Source organism: Phyllostomus hastatus, unplaced genomic scaffold, assembly GCF_019186645.2.
Source record: "Phyllostomus hastatus isolate PE091 unplaced genomic scaffold, TTU_PhHast_1.1 phas_scaffold_501, whole genome shotgun sequence".
Taxonomy (NCBI): Eukaryota; Metazoa; Chordata; class Mammalia; order Chiroptera; family Phyllostomidae; genus Phyllostomus; species Phyllostomus hastatus.
This window is the reverse complement of record NW_025334033.1, coordinates 21,840,132-21,861,861: the sequence shown is the minus strand read 5'-3', so window position 1 is coordinate 21,861,861 and position 21,730 is coordinate 21,840,132. Positions and strand designations below refer to the sequence as shown.

At 38.0% G+C, this 21,730-nt stretch overlaps 1 protein-coding gene across 5 annotated transcripts in view; it reads right to left on the bottom strand.

The window, feature by feature from the left end:
* Nucleotides 1-19,238, bottom strand: part of TCF12 (transcription factor 12) — a 368,629-nt gene extending 349,391 nt beyond the window's left edge. The window contains exons 1-3 of one of the 5 annotated variants that reach the window (XM_045822244.1): nucleotides 18,943-19,238; nucleotides 17,884-17,980; nucleotides 16,759-16,831 (exon numbers count right to left, since the gene is read on the bottom strand). In XM_045822244.1, coding sequence (XP_045678200.1) covers nucleotides 16,759-16,831; nucleotides 17,884-17,958 — 148 coding nt within the window. In that variant the 5' untranslated portion in view covers nucleotides 17,959-17,980; nucleotides 18,943-19,238. Of the gene's footprint in view, nucleotides 1-16,758; nucleotides 16,832-17,883; nucleotides 17,981-18,942 lie in introns of those variants that run through there. The other 4 variants (XM_045822243.1, XM_045822246.1, XM_045822245.1 and 1 more) reach the window with 4 other exon arrangements.
* Nucleotides 19,239-21,730: the final 2,492 nt, after the last annotated feature.

The following is a 21,730-nucleotide window of genomic DNA, read 5'->3' as shown; positions in this document are numbered from 1 at the left end:
CATTACTTATGATATATTCTTCTACACCAAGACAATGGTTGAAAAACCCCAAACTAGCATAGGGTACTAGACAGCAAGAAAATATTTTCCTACCACAACACAATCTGAGGGTTATTTTCAATACAGAAAGTTCTAAAAATCAGGTACTCTTTAAGCATCAATGAGATAGTCAATGAAAACAGTCAGATTATTATTAAATGTTAACAAAAGCTCCTTTATTTTGAACTTTCTTGCTATTCAGTTAACATCTCCAAAAATTGTCATTTATATTTTTGAAATGTGTTTACAAACACAGCTTTGTTTCACAGAATTCAAAAATACAAAGCCTCCATTCAAATAATAAAAATACCAGTTATCTCATTTTAGACTCACTGAATTTATATATCCAAACCTGCTTTCAACAGGGAGCAAATGGGCTCTTTCAGAGAAATAAAATGAACCTTAAGTCTATATAGGTGGCATCTCAGAAATCTGCAGGTTTTATAAGCAATTAATGTTACTATTTGAAAAAAATCCACTCTATAGACTACACCAAGAAAATGTATTCTATACATTTCATAGGTAAGCTATATGAGAACTGATACATATAAAAGAGTAGTCTAGTAACTAATGCCTCAAATAAAGTTGCCCTAAGTCAGTGGAGAATTACAATGAAGAATTTTTGTTGAGGTAGATTATTGAGATGAGAATTTTTACCATCTTTATCATCCAGCTTGATACAGTCCTAGATCAATCTTGACAAAATTCCTTAACCTTCTATTTTTTCCTTAAAACAAGATTTTTCCAAATTTCATATACTAGGGTATTATTTTAGCTCCAAATTACATCATAGTGGTAAACTCAATTCTTAGTTAAATGAGTGAATAAATAAATAACACAGCTGAGTGAATAAACGATAGACAAAAATACCATTTCTAGATCTGCATCCTAACTTCAAAATAAAAAGCCAACATATTTTCTAAAGTCAACAAAAGCAGTTTTGGCCCCCAAACTGAAGATAATTTACAACCATTAAGTGAAAGGTGGTAGTCCACCTTTCTATCACAAATTGAGCAGGTGAATGGACTCAGTTCCATTTAAGTAACATCATCATCTTCTGCTTTTAATGGCTGTTTCCCCACATATACTGTAATGCTAGATCATACAACCTCTCTTCCATGGCTCAATCCAGTTGGCAAAAATCAAGGTTGTTTTAGAGAAAGTAACACTTGCAGGGTTTTAGCCATCTACCAATTTCCAGGCTGTGGTAAAATGGTTCCTATGGCCCCTATACAAGACAGCTCCTCTATCCAATCAATCCCAGAATTAGACAAGCCATTTTCCCCACAATCTAACATTATAAAAAACAAAAGTAACACACACCCTGTGAAAAGAAAACTATGAAAGTATCACTTCTCTTTGCTTTTCAGAGCCAGGGCTTGCTGTGGTTCGGTAGAAGCAGCTGTATTCACATACAACTTCAATGGCTTTAACCACTTGGCCACTTCTTACTCATTTTGATGTTTAAATGTGGGGCCCTGAATCAGCTAAGATCTTTTAAGAAGAAATAGGAAAACAGTTAGAATTTATTTATTCTAATAAATGAACACCTCAGGTCTCCAGTCAATCAATCCACACAAGTTCAGTGCTTCCTGAAAGGCCTCACCATGCAGCTGAAGCTAGAAAAGACAAATGCCATTTAGGAAATTTAATCTAGACAATTTTATTTAAGGAATTTAATCTTTCCACCAACCCTATCACACATCCCCACACCTAAAAATAGTCAAACATAAGATGTTTGTTCACCTTAAAGTACTTTGCGAAAAACAAGTGTAAAACACTATCTTTGCTTTTAGGGAGCTATAGCCTGGCTTATATACATGTAATTTTTTAAAAGATGAAAGTATTCTAGAGAATTTTAGAGTTAAAAAGAACTCAAAGGTCACAGAGTAGAACTCCTACAAACAGAAATCTTTTGTTCAATATTCATCACAAGTAGGCTTCATTCTTCTCTTAAACTTGAGGCTGTCCAGCTACAATAACTGGTTGTACTCAAAATCTACTGGCCATAACTACCATATTGATCTTACCCTTTGCCTTCAAGAGCAAAAAAGAACTCATACTTTCCTTCACTCAAGACTCCTTAAAATATCTGGAAGCCACATTTTTGCAAAATTATAAAATGGCTAGAAAAGATTTCATAAATGACGGGGATTCAAATGGCAGAAGAATGACAAGAAGGTATTCCAGTTTGGGAGAAAAAAATAACTAGAGGTAGAAGGTCAAGTAAACCCACCGGTGTGACTGAATCATAAAATTCACACTGTGAATTATTGAGTGTAAAATAGGATAACCTAAATTCCTACCAGATTATTTAAAAATTTAAATACCAAGGTGAGACTTTTGATTACTTTGACAGCCAACAGAAAACAAATGTAGACTCTAAACAAATCACAGGAGGATGTTTTAAAAATATGAGGATTGTGTTATAGGCTAAATGTGTTCCCTCAAAACTTATCTATTGAAGCTAGTATTTGAAGGTGAGGCCTTTGGGAAGAAATTAGGGTTAGAGGAGGTCGTCAGAATGGGACCCCCTGTGAAGGGATTAGTGCCCTTAAAGAAGAGATACCACTGAGTTCTCTCTTCCCTCACCTGCTCTAGCTCACACACTGAGAAAGACTATGTGAGAACACAGCAAGAAAGCAGCTGCCATATGCAGGCCAGGAAGAGTCAGCACCATGACCCAGAACTATTAGAAAACAAACTCCTCTTGTTTTAGCCACCAAGTCTGCAGTATTTTCTAATAACAGCCTCAGCAAACTAAGACAGATTGGGAAAGAAAGCAACTGGCAGCAAGGAGTCCAAGTAAGGAGACTATTGTGATGTTTAGTAGTGAAATAACAGATTACAGAGATGGCAGCAGGAATGCAGAAGTCATCATTTACCTATCTACTTCACCTGGCCCCAAGGTTCTTAGAAGTTATATTCATGAACACTTGCTATTCATCCCCAAGATCCCTGGTTTTGCTGTCTCACCTACCATCTATTCTCACATCATTGCAATTTAATACAGATCTTTTAAGAAAGCATTAGGAATTATTAAAATGGGAATCCCAGAAACAGAAGCCCCCAGAGTGACTGTCAAATCATGCTATAACCCTTTCCTCCCAAACCCAATCATTGTGTTATCCTGAAAAACAATCAGCAAATAGCTCCTATGGAGCCCACAAGTCCATAGGCCATGATCAAAGCCACACCAATAGCCCTTCTGACTCCAGGTTTCATGAAATTTGGATTTGCTGATTCCCTTCTTTAAAATAAAGGGAAAACTTCTTAACAATACAATCCCATAAACATGCAAAGTGTGAGAGAAAAACCCAGTATTTTCTAATAAAATGTGAGCCAGGTGTTCTATACACCCAAGTAAGGACACTATATGTAAAGGGGATATGGGGAAGTCCTCAACTTCTCTAATCACAAAGAATCCAAAACCCCCTGTTTTTGCATGAAAACAAGTAGCACCAGCAGGCAGTCCTAAGCCCTGGTACCTTGTCATGTATGTATGAGACTAAATCAGCCTTCCCTGCCTGTACAGCAGATGTGAGTTCCACCTGCATTTCCCAACCTCATCCTTTTACCTTCTCATCCTCACTCAGGAGTAAGGATGGCTCTTATTGATGCTCAAATTTTGTTCAGATTACTGCTCATCGAACAAAGCAAAAGCAAACTATTCTGAAGAACTACTCAGCTGTCGTACCTACTTAACCCTGAGGTTAACCTTGTCACTACAACAGACCCTCAACAAGCATGTAAAACAACTATGCAAAGAAAGAATAAAGGACTCAAGGGTACTAATTTTGGGGCTCTATGGTTTGGCATATAATTAAGAGAGTTCTAACAAAGAATATGTGTGAGAATTTCTTTTACTTTATGGCTTTAACTTTCCCCATCCAAACCAAAAAGAGATAAAACTCACCTGAAGAATTTTAAGATTTCAAGGATTACCTACAATAAAGGAGTCCCTTAGGTTGTCATCCTCTCAATTACCTGACTTGATCTTCAATAGCTATATGTAACTGAACTGTGTGAGTTTTGCATGAAGAGTCACTTTCTCCATATATATTTGTAAGCTTAGAATCCCTTCAAAAGTTTCTATGCAACCTAACATAATAAAGACAACTAATTACTTGAGCAGAACCACAAATGTCCACATTTTTTTAAAGAATTTCCTTAAAAATTACTTACCTTGATCACTATCACAACCCTTCATGGCAGTTTTTTATTCTCCTCACTTTAGACATAAGATAAACAAGACTCAAATAAGTTAACATACTGCCCTACAATCATAAATGTAGTAAATGATAAAGCCAACACTGAACCAAACTTTGTGACTCCAAACTCCTCTTTCCACTACACTAGAATGTGTCATTATCTATTCTCCACCACCTTAAACAAACCATTCTACATAGACCAATAAAATAAAACAATGTGTTAGTAAGAGCTCTAATACCTACAGATGCTCTTCAACATAATGAAATTAAATGTATTTAATGAAAATACAAAATGGACTAATCGGCACCCTCTCAATACTATAAAAGCTAGCATAAATCTCTTCCTTTTAATATATTGAAAGTTCTGTAGCCAAATTATATTTTAACTTCCATTAAAAAATCTCTAATGTACATTTAATAACATTTTTAAACTTCCTTTGGAATAACTATTTTCCATCTGCTTTTACTTGCCTTTGTATCTAGATAAACAGTAAATCTTTGAAAAGTAGAAGTGAAAATAAATAATTTTCCACACTATGAAGCAACCATTGTTTTCTATGGCCTCAACTAAATAACAAATCTGAATATTCCAATATCTTACACATCTATTAAATTTCATCTTCTTCCTAAGGCACAAAGTCTGATGACAGCTGAAAAGTAAGAGAAGACCACACATAAAAAGAACTACACTCTCCTAAAGACATTTCAAGCTGTAGTTGTTTACTTTTAATATCTTACAATACTAATGTTTTATTTTATGGAGGCTTTTAATAATTGTGTTTTCTTTTTAATAAAAATAAATCTTGATGCTCTTTCTTTTGAAGAATGTCAGCATTATACCACTTAAGCCTCCTGTTACAACAAATTTTAAAGATTTGTAGAGATATTCAATTCCTCCTCAAGACCATGCCTTGGTGTAGATTGGTATCAGTGCAGGTGCAACTACAACTGATCAGTTTGCTGCTTCTGAGGGGCAATAAAAAACCACAGGGAAATGTATATCACTGTTGATTTTTCTATTTCCTCTGTAAAATGAACAGTTACAACTTCCTACAAGAACTATGAAGTAAATGTATAAGTAAATATTTACTAATAAATTTTATTATTATTTGTTTTTTTTAAACAGTAAAACTCCTCCTCTTCCCCCAATCATTCACTGGGCAAAGTCCTACTGCTACACAGTTAGTTTAGCAAGCCTTCAGAATCAAACTCAGAGTCTGCTCATTGTGGCACTACTGTTTAAACTTGACAAGAGGTTATATGAGGGTAACTATGAAAGAGAGACCCTGGCTGAATGGTTTATTTTGTGCTCCTACAGCAGGGCATCTTAAATTCCTATGAACTTTAAGTGAATTTAACTATTCAACAGTATATCACAGTTCTTAAGACAGTAACACTGGGAAAACAATACAGAGAACAGGTTTGCAAAGCAACCAGAAAAGTCAGAATGGCCAATTGGCCTGCCTCTCAAAACAGATACACAAGTCAATTTATTTCACCTCACTTCATTGCTACTTTCATAGTTTATGTTAAGCAGCAGTGGAAATAAGAAGCCAATGATAGACTCCTGAGGGAATTTCCATACATTCATTAAAATCACAATTTGTTTTTAATGAAGATCCCTTTACTGAGTATATTGCAGGAATAAACATTATGTTACTGATCTATGAAAACTTGTAACCAATATAAAGGGAGAGAATAAAATTACCAAAGACTGGTTTTGTTGCCTGTCCCCATGGACTTACTTAGCCCCTCCTTTTCTTCGTGAAGATGGCTTGGTAGGATTCCCTTTTCTGTTTGCTCTCAGGCAGCAGTTAAAACTGGGTATGATCAAGGTTGAGGCTTCCTTTTAGAGATAATCATAATGCTAGGGGAGTGTGTGTGTATAAACAGTTTTCATCTGGTTTTACACACATATGTAAATATATCTCCTTTTACCATCCTGAAAATGTCTATGTAAACTTACCAGGAAAATATCAGTATACTCCTTAGCCCAAAAGATGAAAAAGCATGCCCCTCCCCAAAATAGAAATTGATTCCCTAAATCAATGTACTGGACAAACTATTCAAGGCACAAACCTCAGTCTAAAAAAACTAACATTCCAAAAAGAACTTCCTTTATATTAGCAAGCCCACCACAATTTTATTCTGTATTGAAAATACTAAAATCTAATACAGATTTCTAGTCCAAAAAAAGAACTACTGATTTTGAGTTGAGGAGGCACAAACAAAAAGGAGAGTCTATAATACCTTTTCAGAAACCAGTGGGGCCAGGTGGCTTTTAGAATCCAGTTTTTCAGATTTTAGGGAAGAAATATAGAATATTATATATACCCTATGTTACAAATCACCCCCCAGCACCTGGTAACCATACAGTAAGCAGGGAAATAGAGAATGTCAGTGGCCTCCCTTCAGATAAGATCAGATTTTGCCATGAAAATAGTTTATCCTGAATTTAAAAGAAAAATTTTGTTTCTGACCTTTCTGGATTTCAAAATTGCATATCAGTAATTGTGGTCCTTCAATAGACAAAAAGTGGTCTTGACATATAATAAACAAACTCCTAGAACAAAAGAACTAGCTGATGCTTAGATAAGAGGTAGAATATTTAATATAATCTTGAAATGGGTCTGATTACAATACTTGCCTAGTTGGAGATGCATAATCAATTCAGGCCAGCTGTAAGTTTCCACCAAGAGATTAAATATCTAAAAACTCTCCCCTTTAACTTTATTCCAAATTAGGACAATCAATGAAAAACATTTTCCAAAACCTTAACATGTCGATGCCAAGCAGATAGGCAATGGGCCTCTAACAGATAACAAAGTCAGCTGGATATAGTAGGACTTCCAAATAGCAATAAACTAACAGGACCAGCTAACTCAGGAGAATTCAAAAGATTTTCACCCATGGTCTATGAATACCCATAAAAACTCAAATTCTCTAACTTATGGACAAATCATGTTTCTGCCATAAGCTCAAAGTGAGCATAGCATTTTTTCCTCTCTAGTGGCACAGCAAACCTTTCATTGATCCCCAACAATCTCAAAACAACAACAAATGCCTCAAAGACTAAGAAGCTTGATGACTGTAATTCTCCCCTAGGAGGGGATCCCTGTGGTGCCCCACCACTATGTGTCTACCCATAGCAGCACATTTGCTCATTGACACAAGTTGCATGATCATAGTAAGTTTGACCTGTGTTCTCTATATTAACCACTAATGAAGTTGTGGTATAGTAATCATGAGTCAATCCTGCTCATTTTAAAGTTTCACAATAGCTTAATGGCAAAAACATCAGAAAAAAATAAACCAACAACTGCTGAGAAAGGTTGCCTCTAGTTCCTTTAGGTACCTGGAACAATCTTTCAAATTCAAAGGCCCCTCAGTTCAAATTCAGGCACCTTCCTAACACCTGAAACAGATGTGACAAAATGACATCTTAGGCAAACTTTCTCCATTTCTAATAACCAAAAACATGTTAAGATATGGCAGTGTGGCTGTTAAAAAAAGTGGTATTTTTCTGTCTCGCAACTTAAATTGTTTTTTTTATTTTATTTGAAGGTTTCATCCTTTAGTCACACCCAACACAATTAAAATTAGTAACTAATCCCTAATCTGTTTTAATTTCTGTATGATCTTTAAGTCCCCAATCAGCTTATAGTAGTAGCTCAGATGACCCACCATGGTCTTTATAAAAACATATTTTAACCATGGAACAAAAAAAATTTAAAACATCAAAGCTCTCCCTATAAAAAAATACATATATTGTCTTCTCAAGTCATAAGTATGTTAAGAAATTACAGGATGGTCTACCTGTAAATAGAAAACAGAAGTTCAATTGACCTCTGCACTTCAGTTTATAAAGTAATAATTTCCTCCCAACCAAAACCATTTCCCCCACTAAGGTAATGATCCCATTTCATAGGCTTCTGTGGGAAGAAAAGATCCAAGAGTAAAGACACCTAAAAAATATGCTGCCCCAACCAGTATGGCTCAGTGATTGGGCATGATCCTGCAAACTGAAAGGTCACCAGTTCAATTCCCAGTCAGGACACATGCCTGGGTTAGGAGCCAGGTCCCCAGTTGGGGGAATGTGAGAGGCAACCACACGTTGATGTTTCTCTTCCTCTCTTTCTCCCTCTTCCCCTCTCTCTAAAAATAAATAAATAAAATCTTTTTAAAAATATATGCTTCAGAGCTGGGCTTCTCACTAAGGAAAAGATAGTATAGGCCTGCATCCCACCCCATTCTGGCCCTTAACACCAAAAATACAAAGCAAAGCAGGAGGAAGGCAATAAACATAATGCATCTCACTAGAACTTCAGTGTTACTCAGTGATTAATAAAATATATTTATATAACAACAAATATGTTTGTGTTAGGGAGTAGAAAGTAAAATGATGAATTTTTTAAGATTTCTTTTGCTCACCTGCAATGTGCTGCTTCAGGCTACCAGGGGAGTTTATGTACCTCCTCCATTACCATTAAGAAAAAAGTGGAGAACCTCTGCCCTAGAGACCCTGAACATTCTTTCCTATCTGACATCCAACTATTCTGTCCTCTCAGGTCACATAATTTTTATTTATTTACTGAGACTACACCTCATTCCAGAAAGAATTTCAAGTAGCTGAAGAGAGAATATGGAGAAAACACTACATCCAAGTGGCGATGCCTAAGCATGGAAGAGGCTTTTCAAAAGGTGTCCACACTCCTGCTCATTATTCTGCACTATACAATATCTAGCCTACAAAGTAACAATATTAAGAAGAAATGAACTGCAAAAACAGAAAGTAAGGTTCTAAGATACCTGACGACCTTTCAAAAGTACTCTTCTGACTTCTTTTTAGACTTTTTACAATCTATATAATTTTATGGCACTAAAAAGCAACTTTGATATGTTGCCCCAATGGCAGCATTTCCATACTCCCCTCAACAAGGAAACATTGGGTAAAATGAGATAAGGTCTGTAAATTGCTTAGCATAGTGCCTAGCATATAACAACAGTTCAATAAACACGGACTACAATATTGATTATAATTATTATTATTACTAATATCATCATTAGTGTTACTTAAGAGGGTGTCACCCAGCAAGCAAGTTACAAAGCAATGATTCCAATCCCAATCCAGTTATCTGGCTCCTAAACCCAATTCTTCCCACTGTATTACACTGTCTCTCTCACAGGAAGTCAAGAATTCAAGTGCTCTTTCATTGACAGACTCTAATTAGATTCCACTCCATTTCAATAAACACAGGTCAAAGAATGACAGGAATTCCCTCCAGTTACACACAACCCATTTATATACAAATCTATACCAATGCCACCTTATACTCCATTCATACACTAATAAAAATTTGTACTTTTACATTAAATAATCAACCAAAGTCACTAATTTTACATATCTAACTCCACCATTAACATCAATCCTCAGCCTAATAATTTATCTTCCTGAGTTCATTTCCCTCAGAGTACTCATTCACTCACTTAGCTTTAATTATAACTTGGTACATAAAATATTTGTATATTTCCTATCCAAAGAAAATCAAAGTATGGATAAAAGTATGTGTATGTCCAAAAACATGTTCATTATCATATTTTTTATACCAAAAGGCAAATTAATAAACTCCCTACATGTCATCACACAGTAACAGACCTGACTTGATAAATTATGCTATATCCACTCCACAAACATCATATAACAATTTTTTTAAATCCTCACTTGAAATGCTTATTGACTTTAGAGAAAGGGGAAGGGAAGCAGAGAAAAGGAAAGAAACATCAATGTGGGAGAAAAACATCAGTAAGTCCCCAGCCCTGTGCATACCTCAACCAGGTCTGAACCCACAATCCAGGTGTGCCCTGACTGGGAATCAGACCCCGTGACCGTTCCGTTTATGGGAAGATGCCCCAACCAACTGAGCCACACTGGCCAGGCTATCATCCAACAATTTTAAACCAAGTCTATAAACAATCTTTAAGAACATAAGAAAATAATCATAATATTAAGTGAAACTTAAAAAGCAGAATATAAAATGAAACATCACTAAGCTCTCAACTTTGTAAACATAGGGCTAACAGGAAAAAAAAGGCTAAAAGGAAACAAGACCATTTTCTCTGGATAATAAAATAATGGGTGTTTTTTCTCTCCTGTTGCTTTTTCTGTTCTCCAATTTTCTTTGCAATAATAACTATGTATTAATCTTATAAGCAGAAAAGAGCTGTTTTTGTTTTTTTTTTTAAACCAACATCCTTATTTAACTCATCTCTCTGCACTCTTCTGTCATAAATCCCCAAATTAGCCAGGAAAGTCCCAGGTCATGTAAATTTTTAAATGCTCAAAACAATTCAGCATCTTTACTTCCTAGAGTACTACCATCCTCCAATTATGTCAGAACTGCAACCTTGGGTCATTGCTGTTACCTACATAAATGAATCTTTCAAATCTTTCAATTCCTTTCTTGTGGTATTTTTTTCCTTCCTACCTCCTATACTAATAGGAGCTCCAAACCTTCACCAAATCGCACTTAGATTAGCACAACAGCTTCCTGAAAAATAAATGCTTTCCTTATTCCATTGTCTTGACACTAACAATCCACTCCACCACAGCCTCACTATGTGCCAGGCACTGTTCTTGGAGCTTTATCTGTATTTGTAATTCAACATTCAGAACAACTCTATCAGAATAGCAATTACTATTCATTCAATTTTACAGATTAAGAAACAGAAACACAGAAAGGTTAAGTAATTTACCCAAGATCACCCAGCTATTAAGGGGCAATTATTGGATTAGAACCCATGTAGTCAGGCTCCAGATAATAGTATATAATAACTATGAACTCCTCTAGGAATACAGCAAGGTGATCAATAAAAACCAGCTCCTCTTTCCCTGAAAGTTATAGGTCCTTGGAGCAAGCCAAATTACTACTTTGGGGTCTCTTTACATACTATTCAACATCTAGGAAGCCAGTTCTTCTCTTCCCTTATTCATTTTCCATATCTTCAAAAGTGAACTCTAAATTCAACATCTATGAGTTTTCCTTGGGTCAGTTCCTTGACTCCTCAGCACATCCATATTCCTATGGACTCAATTTAAACTACATTAATGCACAGATGTTGACATTTTTATGTTACAGAAGTTTATCTACCTCACAATTTACATTTTTTCTTTCTAGCTAGATAATGAAATGCCTCCACTTTTTTTATCTTTATGTCCTTCTCCATTTCCCACCTTCCCAAAAGCTACTAGAAGAAGAGGCTACACAAAGTAGATACTAAATAAATGTACAGTTAACTGATAAATCTGAGATTAATAAGACTCAACTATTTTAAAAAGCAGAAAGTCATTCGTTGGTCATTTGAAGTGATATATTTAAATAAATATCCTCTCATTTTATTCCCTAAATGCAAAAGCATGAGATTTGTATTTTCAACATTCCCATCCAAAAAATATATTCAAGTGATGTCCAAAAGCAGTCCTATCCATTTTTTTTAAATGTATGCCATACTGTCCAGAAACAGGTTTTTTGGTTGGTTTGTTTTTTCAGAAGACCCTTTCTAATAGTGTTACTTTACTCTCGTATGGCTACAGTCATCCAAGTCTGACAACACAAAGTGGGTAGTGACATTCCAGGCATGGTTACCAATTGTTCAAGAACAGAGAGACTAGCTGGCTTTCATAAAAGATTATTCTAAGTGGCCCCATTAAATCTAAAGTGTGAAAACAACTATGTTTATATTTAAGGTTCAGGATCTTCATCTTTATCTTCCTATTGCAAGATAATTATTTAAAAACTCAAAAAATATATACCAAATAGTAGCCTAAAAGAAAGTTGAACTTGTGTTTAAACTGTTAATGAAAACAGAAAAAAATAATAATATAGATAAGCCACACTGTATATAATAAACTCTAAAATACTATGATCCAATCAAATTGTTTTTCAAATCTCTTAAAGCCAATGCCTACTTAGAGGAACACTACAAGAACTGTTCTGAAAAGTACACAGTACTTGTGGTTATAAATCTTGTCTCTAATATTTCTGTTTTCCAAGTTTTTATTTTCATATGCAGATTTTCTCTAAAGATTTTTCTGCTATTTAACAGCAAACAAATATTTATCTTAAGATACTATATTATCTCTCACATACCTGCTGACTGTGCAGTTACTCCACTCACCATTACACCTTGCTGGAAGCAAATGTCTAACATGGTCTAGTTACCCAAATAACAGCACTAAATTTGAACAGGTGTATATTACTATACATTATAGTTATTATCAATTTCAACACTGTTAGATACACAGTATGAACCACATCCTACTCATAACCTTAAAATACCTGACATATAAAGACCAAACCTAGTTTTCACCCTATTGTAAATTACCATTTCTACTTATATTACAGTTGAATTACATTGGTAAATTTTGGGTTTCTTTCTTGATTTTCTTTAAATTTTCAAATTAATGGTACAGGAGATTTGAAAAGCTTATTCCATGTTTAACATGGTAAGTAAGTATTTAATAATCTAGCCCTGGCTGGTGTAGCTCAGTGGATTGAGCGGGGGCTGCAAACCAAAGTATTGCAGGTTCGATTCCCAGTCAGGGCACATGCCTGGGTTGCAGGCCACGGCCCCCAGCAACCCCACATTGATGTTTCTCTCTCTCTTTCTCCCTCCCTTCCATCTCTAAAAATAAATAAATAACAATTAAAAATAATAATAATAATAATCTTCCGACTTTAGAAACAGATGCAGTTATAAAAGGGAAACACCAGAAGTCCTTGTGGTAAATGAGCTGTTTCTGTATCTTGACTATCACTATTAATAACCTAGCTGTAATATTGTACTATAGTGTTGAAAGTTGTCACTATTGTGAGAAACTTGGTAAGTGTACACAGGATCTGTATTGTTTCTTACAACTGAGTATGAATCTACAAGAAACTTAATTCAATTTTAAAAATTACTCAAGAGCAATTTGATGAGAATTTATTTTTCTGGCCCTATAACTTATATGTTCACATGAAAAATTTCTCCCTCCAAAAATTGATTAGTATCTGAAAAATGAAAAACTGTACACCTTTTAAAATCTAAGAGCTAGCCCCGACCAATGTGGCTCAACTGGCTGGGTGTTGTTCTGCAAAGTGAAAGGTGGCTAGTTCGATTCCTGGTCATGGCACATGCCTAGGTTGCTGGATGAATTCCCAGTCAGAACGCATACAAGAGGCAGCCAATCAATATTTCTCTCTCACACCAATGTTTCTCTCCCTGTCTTTCTCCCTCCTTTCCCCCTCTCTAAAAATAAATAAAATCTTTTTAACATTTTTAAGAGCTAGAAAGTAATTCTTACAGTTATTTTCAAAAATCTTGAGCAAAAACTTATAAAAGTCTGATTTGAATAAGGAAAAGTAAAGCTGTACTTGCTAGTTAAAATAACTTCCTAGATAGAAATATCAGAGACAGAGACTCAGTATGGCTCACATAACAAATATACCCCACTCCCTCCCAACATCTCTTATTACTTGTATTCAAAAACTAACAAAGGGAATTTTTCAGATAGCACATGAACATTAAACTACTATAAATTAAATCCAGTATCACAATTTAGTTCTACATACTCAAACCCAAGGGGACAGTGGGTTTAAACACCTGAAGTATTTCCACTTTGTCAATCCTTTCAACAAGCTGTCCTCTTATACAGTACCCTAACACAGTGCCTCACCTTTAACTCCTACAGAAATACCTCTCTCAAAGTCACTGTTAAGAACACCTCATAGACTCTATCATACCATGCAGACAAATTCAGGCTTATTAGGCATAAATAAATAAGTAAATAAATAAACACCGTGATTAAAAAAAGAAGGCATTTCAACAGACTCCTCAAGACTAATAAGTAATAGTAAATAATGCACATTCATCTTTTCCATAGTGACTTTTGATGAACTGTCAGCTATCATATGAGTGACCTGTTTTTCTTTAGGAATAAGATTTTTAAAATAACATCATATACTCTAGCATATATCATATGTCTTCAGCTTAAAAAAAATTCCAAAAGTGTTATATATTATTTCTCAAAAAAATCTTACTGTGAAATTAAATCATCCTGAAAAGGACAAATAATCAAGAAAGGAAATTATACTATACAATTATAGCTTCCATGAGGCAAAGGCTTAGGGTTTTACAAATGATACTCTAAAGGCAAGAAAACACTAATCTTTAAGTCAGCTCTTCAGAAGGAAAGTCAGATCTTTAGATGCTTGTAAGCTGCAAACAAACAAGCTTTAGGATGTATTACATATCCTTTGATATCGAGACAGAAGATTATTCAAATTCAATAAAATACAGAAGTAAAATAATGCAGCTATACCAATTTCTTTTAGATATTTCCTTTAAGATAAGAAATGCCTACAGGAAAACTATATTTATTAGTATACGTATTTTGATATAAAATAATCACATGCCATTTTCCCTTCTCCGAAACTAATTATTAAAGGTTACACCTTTTAAATTTTTTTCTAGATTTAAAGCAAACCACAGAGATAAAAATTACTATGTCCACTAAGTATAGGTGTTTAAATTCAAACTTTCGATGGGTAAATGACAAGTCTAACAGTTTTAAAACTAAAAATGTCCTACTCCGAAGAATCAAATACTATATGACCACTTCTACAATGTAGAAAAACATCCTTTTCTTCATATAATGTAAGCTACAGAAAGAAGGGCCTACTTCTGAAATGCCATGCTTGTCATACAAACCAAGTTCACATACTTGTTAATTTCACAGACTACAAAAACATCACACCTTCTTAATTTTAAAAAGTGAAAAAATTGTCTTTATTCTAAAAACAGAAAGTATTTGTAATATCAAGTTTCTGAAGTCCATGCCCTTGATATCAATGAGTGTCAACTAAATATATTCTCCATAATTCAAGCTGGAACTAACATCCTGAAACAGCAATATATCACTATTCATTAATGAAATATACTAAGCACCTACTAAATATTAAAGTAAGTTTGAAAGTTCTTGAGAATGAATTATTTGTTGCAAAAACTGAGATATACTCAAAACAACAGTGAAGAAAGGCAATATAGTCTTCTTCTACATTAACTAATAATGTTCTCCCCTCTTCCCAAAAAGTGACAATTTTCAAATGACTATCAAAAGGAAGGAGGCAGAAGAGCTGGGGTTTGGCTGACATTTTATGATCCTTCTTATTAAAGATAATATTAGCCTTACGATATTTACAATCCAAAGTGCCTTTTTTATTTAAAGTGTTAAACAACATATTATTTTCCCCATAAGCTGCAATTTCATCATTAAAAATAAATTTTAGTAAATTAAGTTATTGTATGATTTTTAAATAGAAGTATCTCTTAAATGCAAAGCAGTATAAAGTGGTAAAACGATTACTAATTTAACCTTCCTTTGTGATGCTTTGCTTCCACAGTATCTTAAGAAATCACTATCACTTTACTAGGGGAAATAAAAGTACCAGTCAAAGAAGAACGACCGAGTTTCAGCCCAGAGATTTGACAGCTGGTTTTCTTAAAATGACACTAAAGCCATGAGGCTTCAGTTTTTTGTTTTTGTTGATTTCATGTCTGTGAGTGCTAACGAATAAATTTAAGTTAAACAGAAAATTACAACTTCTGTACACTAGAACGGACCTTGCTTCCAGAATGTTTATTTTTTTTTCAAATCATGAGTTTTAAGTAAATTCGAAAAGCAAAAAATGCACAGTTAAGAAATATGGGATAAATGTTAATGAAGCAGAGTAGTTACAAACATACAGAAGGTAAACTGAAAGAGGATGACACTAGTGTAGGAACAGGAACTGAATTTAACTTACTTTAACCATTATCCTAATGTAATCTGAATATAGCACAGAATTCAGTCATCTGTGTCACTTAAAAATAAATCTAACTCCTATTCATTTATTTGTAACTTTTATTCCATTAGCATTTTAAATAACCATCCACAAAACTGTTAATTTGCTGCAGACTTCTAAGGGAATGGCCATCTTTTAAAATAAAATGTCTTATGAATTATTGCTTAACTCAATTCTATTTTTCATGTGCATATATTAAATAACATTTTACCAATTCTTTACAACCCAGAGTTTAATAATGCTAATGGGCAGAAAAAAATACATATTTAAATAAGCATTATAATAAAAGTCCACACAGGAACCATAGGGCATTTTCTTCTGGTACTTTTCTAAATATAGAGGCATGATATAATCCCTTGTACTCAAGACAATTCTCAATTTAAAAATTCATAGGAAAAAAAACATTAAATCTATATTGAAATCCTTAGAGAAATGTCAGATCCTTACAGCAACAGCCCACATCTGGGGCGGTTTTGTTTTTACTTTTATTTTTTTGTTTTAATTTATAATTTTAACAGGACACTAAAGAACAGCATGAAGAAAGATATCAAAATATTTTATATTTTTCTACTAAACTATATCATACCACCAAAATATGAATTTCTGATTTTAGACATGAATCTTACCTGATCCACTGAACTGACTGCTTCCCAGTGTTGTTGGTCTGGTTTTCCCACTATTAACAGGTGGGGAAAACATCTGCAAAATAACCAAAAAGTATGTTAGTTTTGAAATTCTTCCAGACCCCTTGCAAACCAAGAAGTCATTAGTTAGTTACTATATTCCATAAGTAAGTTGAAATAAAATTGGAATGTACATTGAGAACCAGAAACGCAAATACACTAAGTGATACTATTACCTAACACTTCTTGGAAATACTGGTTATATTCCATCCTGCAGAATATACCAGGCACTTATATGAGAGATTCTAAGATTACTACGTTTAAATAGTAAATTTCTGTAATAGTAAATAATAGTAAATTATTTTCATTTTGTAACCAACTTAATCTCATTACATTTACATTACAATTTAATACACAGTCAAAATCATATCCAATGAAACTACTACATACACTAAAGGTCCTTTATAAGTTTAATAAAGTAGGTATTGGTCATGACTCCCAACAGCAGTTAATACAGGACTTCGACCCATCAGAAATAAAGGCAGAGGCCCTTTGGTTTCAACAGATACTTTTAAATCATTCAATTACTTACCATGTACAAAATTTTAAACACATACATATATACACACAAACATACACATACACATGTACAGTATATGTGTATCATAAAAGTACTCAGCTCAAAAGGCTGGAAATTCTAGCTCTTGACTTGCTTTCTCGTAAATGACATCTTTCATATACCACACCTTTGGGAGAGAAATGGTTAGGACTGTTGAAAAAAAATAATTTTCTTTTTCACATGAAATTCAAAATCCCTAATAATCTTCAGGGTGAGAAGATGACTCAACCAAAGCTCAAGATTACATTGTTTTCCCTTTAACTGGTTAAAACAAATGACCCCTTCGGCAATAAAGTTTTAAATCTGCAAGTCTAGACATTACATCAAAGTTCAGGTGTCCAACTTGGGGGAGTTGGACTACAGCCCTGAGAACTACTGCTCAAAGCAAAGGGAGTTCACGCTGCCTTGTCTCCACGTCGCTTCCCCCCACCTTCTTTCTTTCTTCTTTCCTTCTTTTTTTTTAAATAAACCTCACCAGAACCCCAATATGCCGCGGAAAGCTTTCATACCGCACTGAAGTCCAGCAGGTCGCTCAGCTCCTTGTCGGTCCCTATAGCGGCCATGCGCTGCTGCTGAGGATTCATCTTGGGCCACTTCTAGCAGGTCCTAAGGTAGAGGAAGAACCAGGCTCAGCGAGAGACCACCAAAGGGATGGAGAGCGGCTTAGTGGAAGAGCGAGAGTGCCGGGCTGACTCTCAGTATCCAACTCGTTCCCCTCGCCGCGCGGGTCGGGGGCGAAAGAGCCGGGAGCTCGCGCCTGGTAGGTAATCCACGCGTTCCTCCTCGCGGCCCGGGAGCGACGCGGCGGCTCCCGCAACTCACCGCCGCTCCCCCAAGTTATTGAGCTGGTCCCTTTTCCCTCCTCGGCACCCCCTACTCCACGCCGCGGCCCGGAGCTCGGCGCGCGGGGTCGGCCAGGGCGGGGGTGTCGAGGGGTGGGTGAGGGGCGTTTGGGCGTCCAGCGAGCAGAGCGGCGGCCAGGGGAGATGTGAAGTGACTCACAGGCTCGGCAACAATAGAACTGACAAGTTGCAGGGAACGCGCCGCTCGCAGGCCCGCGTCTGCGGCCGCCGCCTCCCGGACGTCCCCGGCGGGCCTGGAGGGGGGAGGGGGGTCGCAAAGCACCCTCTGCGCGTCCAAGAGGCGTTTTCAAAAAGAAAACAGAAACACCGACAACTAGTCTCGCTTTCGCCCGTAGTCCTCCTCCCCGGCTCGACCTCCTCCCACTTTTGCTGCCCTGCCTGCGGACGGACCGACAGCCCCGAACCTGCGGAACAATGAGCTTGGCTTAGCGGCCGAAGCAGCCCGCTCTCCCGCGCGCCCCGGAGCCCGAGCCGAGAACCGAATGGGGCGTGCAGGCCGAGCGCGCCGCCCGCGGGCCTGGCCGCTCGCGACTCTCGCCTCCGCCCCTACTCCGCTCCCCAACTTGGAGGGGACCCCAGGTTCGTTCTGTACAAAGGGGTGCGGAGTTGGGGAGCGGGCTGGGGATGCCTCCGCTACGGCGGGACGTGGTTGCGCCTCGCAGCCCGGCCACGGCGTACCCCTCCCGTTTGCCAGTCCGCAATTACCTGCCGCCCCGTCTCCGCATCCAACCACCCCGATTAAAGTTCACTTTGGCCGGGAGAGCGGGCTCCGGCTTCCCCTTGCACCGCCCGGCGGCTCAGTTCACTTTGCCCCGCGCGAGCTCTCGGATCCGGGCGGGGGAGGCGGCTCTAGGGCCTAGCCGCCCCTTCCTCCCCGGGGCGGGTTGGCGGTCCCCCCGAATAGAACTTGTGGGTCTCCTCAGGCGGACATTTTTTTCGCTGAGGCAGCCTCAGCACCGCGCTCGGCTCGGCTCCGGATCCCTCCGCGCCGGGAAGAGCCCCGGCTTAACCCCTTCGTCGCCGGCCCCCTCCCGCCTCCTGCGCCGAGGAAGTGGGGCCGGAGGGTAGGGGGCGGGGAGGAGCCGGCGGGAACAGGGAGTGGCGGCCAAGCAGTCTGTGGACAAAGCCCGCGGTGGGGTGAGGCGGGATAGAGTAGGGCTGGCGGGGAGGAGAGGGAGACGCACACAGGCACCCCGAGAAGCAGGGCCCGGCCGCCCGCTGAGAACGCCTCCTCCGGGCCCCCTGGAGCGGTGCAGCGGGCACAGTGGCGTCTCCCCCAACTGGTCCCGCTCCTGCCTCGGGTCCAACGCGGCGCGGCGGAGATGCCCCTGCGCGCCCATCTGGTTCTGCTGGCCAGGCCACCCAGCCCGAGGACGCAGAGCCCTGAAGGCTGCTGTTCTGGAGCGAGCCGCGATTGGACGCTGGAACCCGCGCTCAGCGGGGCCGGCTGGGAGGTTCTAGTCCCGGGAGGCTATGCAGCGCTGGGCAAAGAAGATGAGTGCGTGGGGAAGATGGACACCCGGCCACCTCCGGCCACAGTGGAGTAGGGGTGGTTGGTCAAATTTGTTGGTGAGCTGAAAGCAGAAGGAGCAAAACCTCCCTCAAACCACACAAAGCTGCCCAGAGGTTCAGGTTCCGAAATAACCACTCACTCAAGAGCCCATGTCAGCAATCATTTCTCCCCACCCGAATCCCACTCGGGGACAGCAAACTGCATAGCGGAACAAGTTCTTGGAAATGGAACAAGCCGGTCTCTTCGTCCATAGCAGCTACCTTGGGCAAGTTCCGAACTTGGCCTGAAGAATCCCCAAACGGAATAGAAAGAAGACAAAATAACTAAACCTCAATTCATTTCGTTTCAGAGATGGAAGTAATGTTTTATCTAATGGCAGACAGTATTTTCACTTTTTTGGGTCAGTGAGTGCAATAAACACCAGTAAGAGCCAGGGAGGAGAAACACTGAAGAAAGTAGTAAATTGAAGAAGCAGCCAATGCCTTCAGGGTAACAACTATGGCCAGGAGGAGCCATTGGAGCCCATACTTACATGGAACCAAGGAGGTAGAGTGCCTGCAAATATACAGTTACCGTACTTTATTACAACTGGAGCTGTCCAGCGGGAAAAGACTATTGTAGCTTGCGGGTAGGGATTTCCACGACGTCAATGACTACCCTGTAGACCTTGTCCCACATTCTGTGGTAGCCTCCCCTATATCTACTCCTCCTTAGCTAGGTAAACACACCCCCCAAACCCCCACCCCATTCTTAGGGTCACATCCCTGCCCTGGCTGCCTGCTGGAGTATATGGTTCCAATATAAGCAAGTTAACTTAATTCCAACTTAAATAAGTCAACATGGTCCCATTCCCTGCTATAGTTATTGGTCAGCAGTAGGCATGACGCAATTTTGGCCAATGAAAAGAGTAACTTGCTGGGGACATTTGGGGAAGTTTTTGTTAGTTGTTTCATATTCCAAGACAGCTTCAGAGGCAACCAGCATGTACACAAAAATCAAGGTGCTTTAAAAAGAAACCCAAATCGAAGGCATGTTACCAGCATATTGTATGGGGGGAAATATCCCAGAGCTCCTGGACCTTGGGCAGCCATCTTCCATCCACAAGGTCCAGCCAGGTTAAAATAAAGCAGACATGGAGAAAACGTAGGCAGAAAGAAATGTTACCTTTGGTGATGTTTTTGAGCCTGTGACCAAACAGCTTCTGAACCCAGATCTCTCTTCACTGATTAAACCAACAGTATTCGAGTTTTCTGCTGTTTGTAATGTAGCATGTTGTAAGCAATATAGGTCCAATGGCTATATAGCAGATGGAAAGTCTGACAAACTTTGAAGGCCCCATTCCAGTGGTAAAATTCGATGGCTCAGAGAAGTCTTGGGAAATGGGGCGAGCATGTAATACCATCTAAAGGATGTATGCTGTCTTCAAGAGAAAATGAGAGCCACTTTCTTCTCAGCCTTCCCATAAAACTAATTCAGAGAAAAAAATAACTGCTCAAACCCTCAGTCATGGGGGCTCCCTCACTCTTTTGAGGGACTGAATAGTGAATTTTTTCAAAGCTATTATGGGCCATACTGTTTTATGCTTTTATTTTCCTCATAAGATTGTACACTTCTTGAGGACTGAGGCTTCATCTGTCTGTACCATGCACTTTGAACCCAATGTATAATAGGCATTTAAAAACATGGAGGGCTGGAATTAAATCTATCACTCATTTGACATTATAACGTGATTTTTTTCATGCTGTAATGTTATTTTGCATGCATCACTTTTAATAGGGGAATATCATTCCCACCAATGAGTTTCCTATAATGTTCCTGATATATAAGGAAGATAAAAAAAGTATAAAACAGGAGTTCTGTGTCACTTGTAACTTCTTTCTGGGCCTTTGATGACCTTACTAGATAGAACCAAAAGACTTCATTAAAAAGCCTGGAGAGAAACAACCAATAATACAAATTCAATAGTAATAGTACTATTTC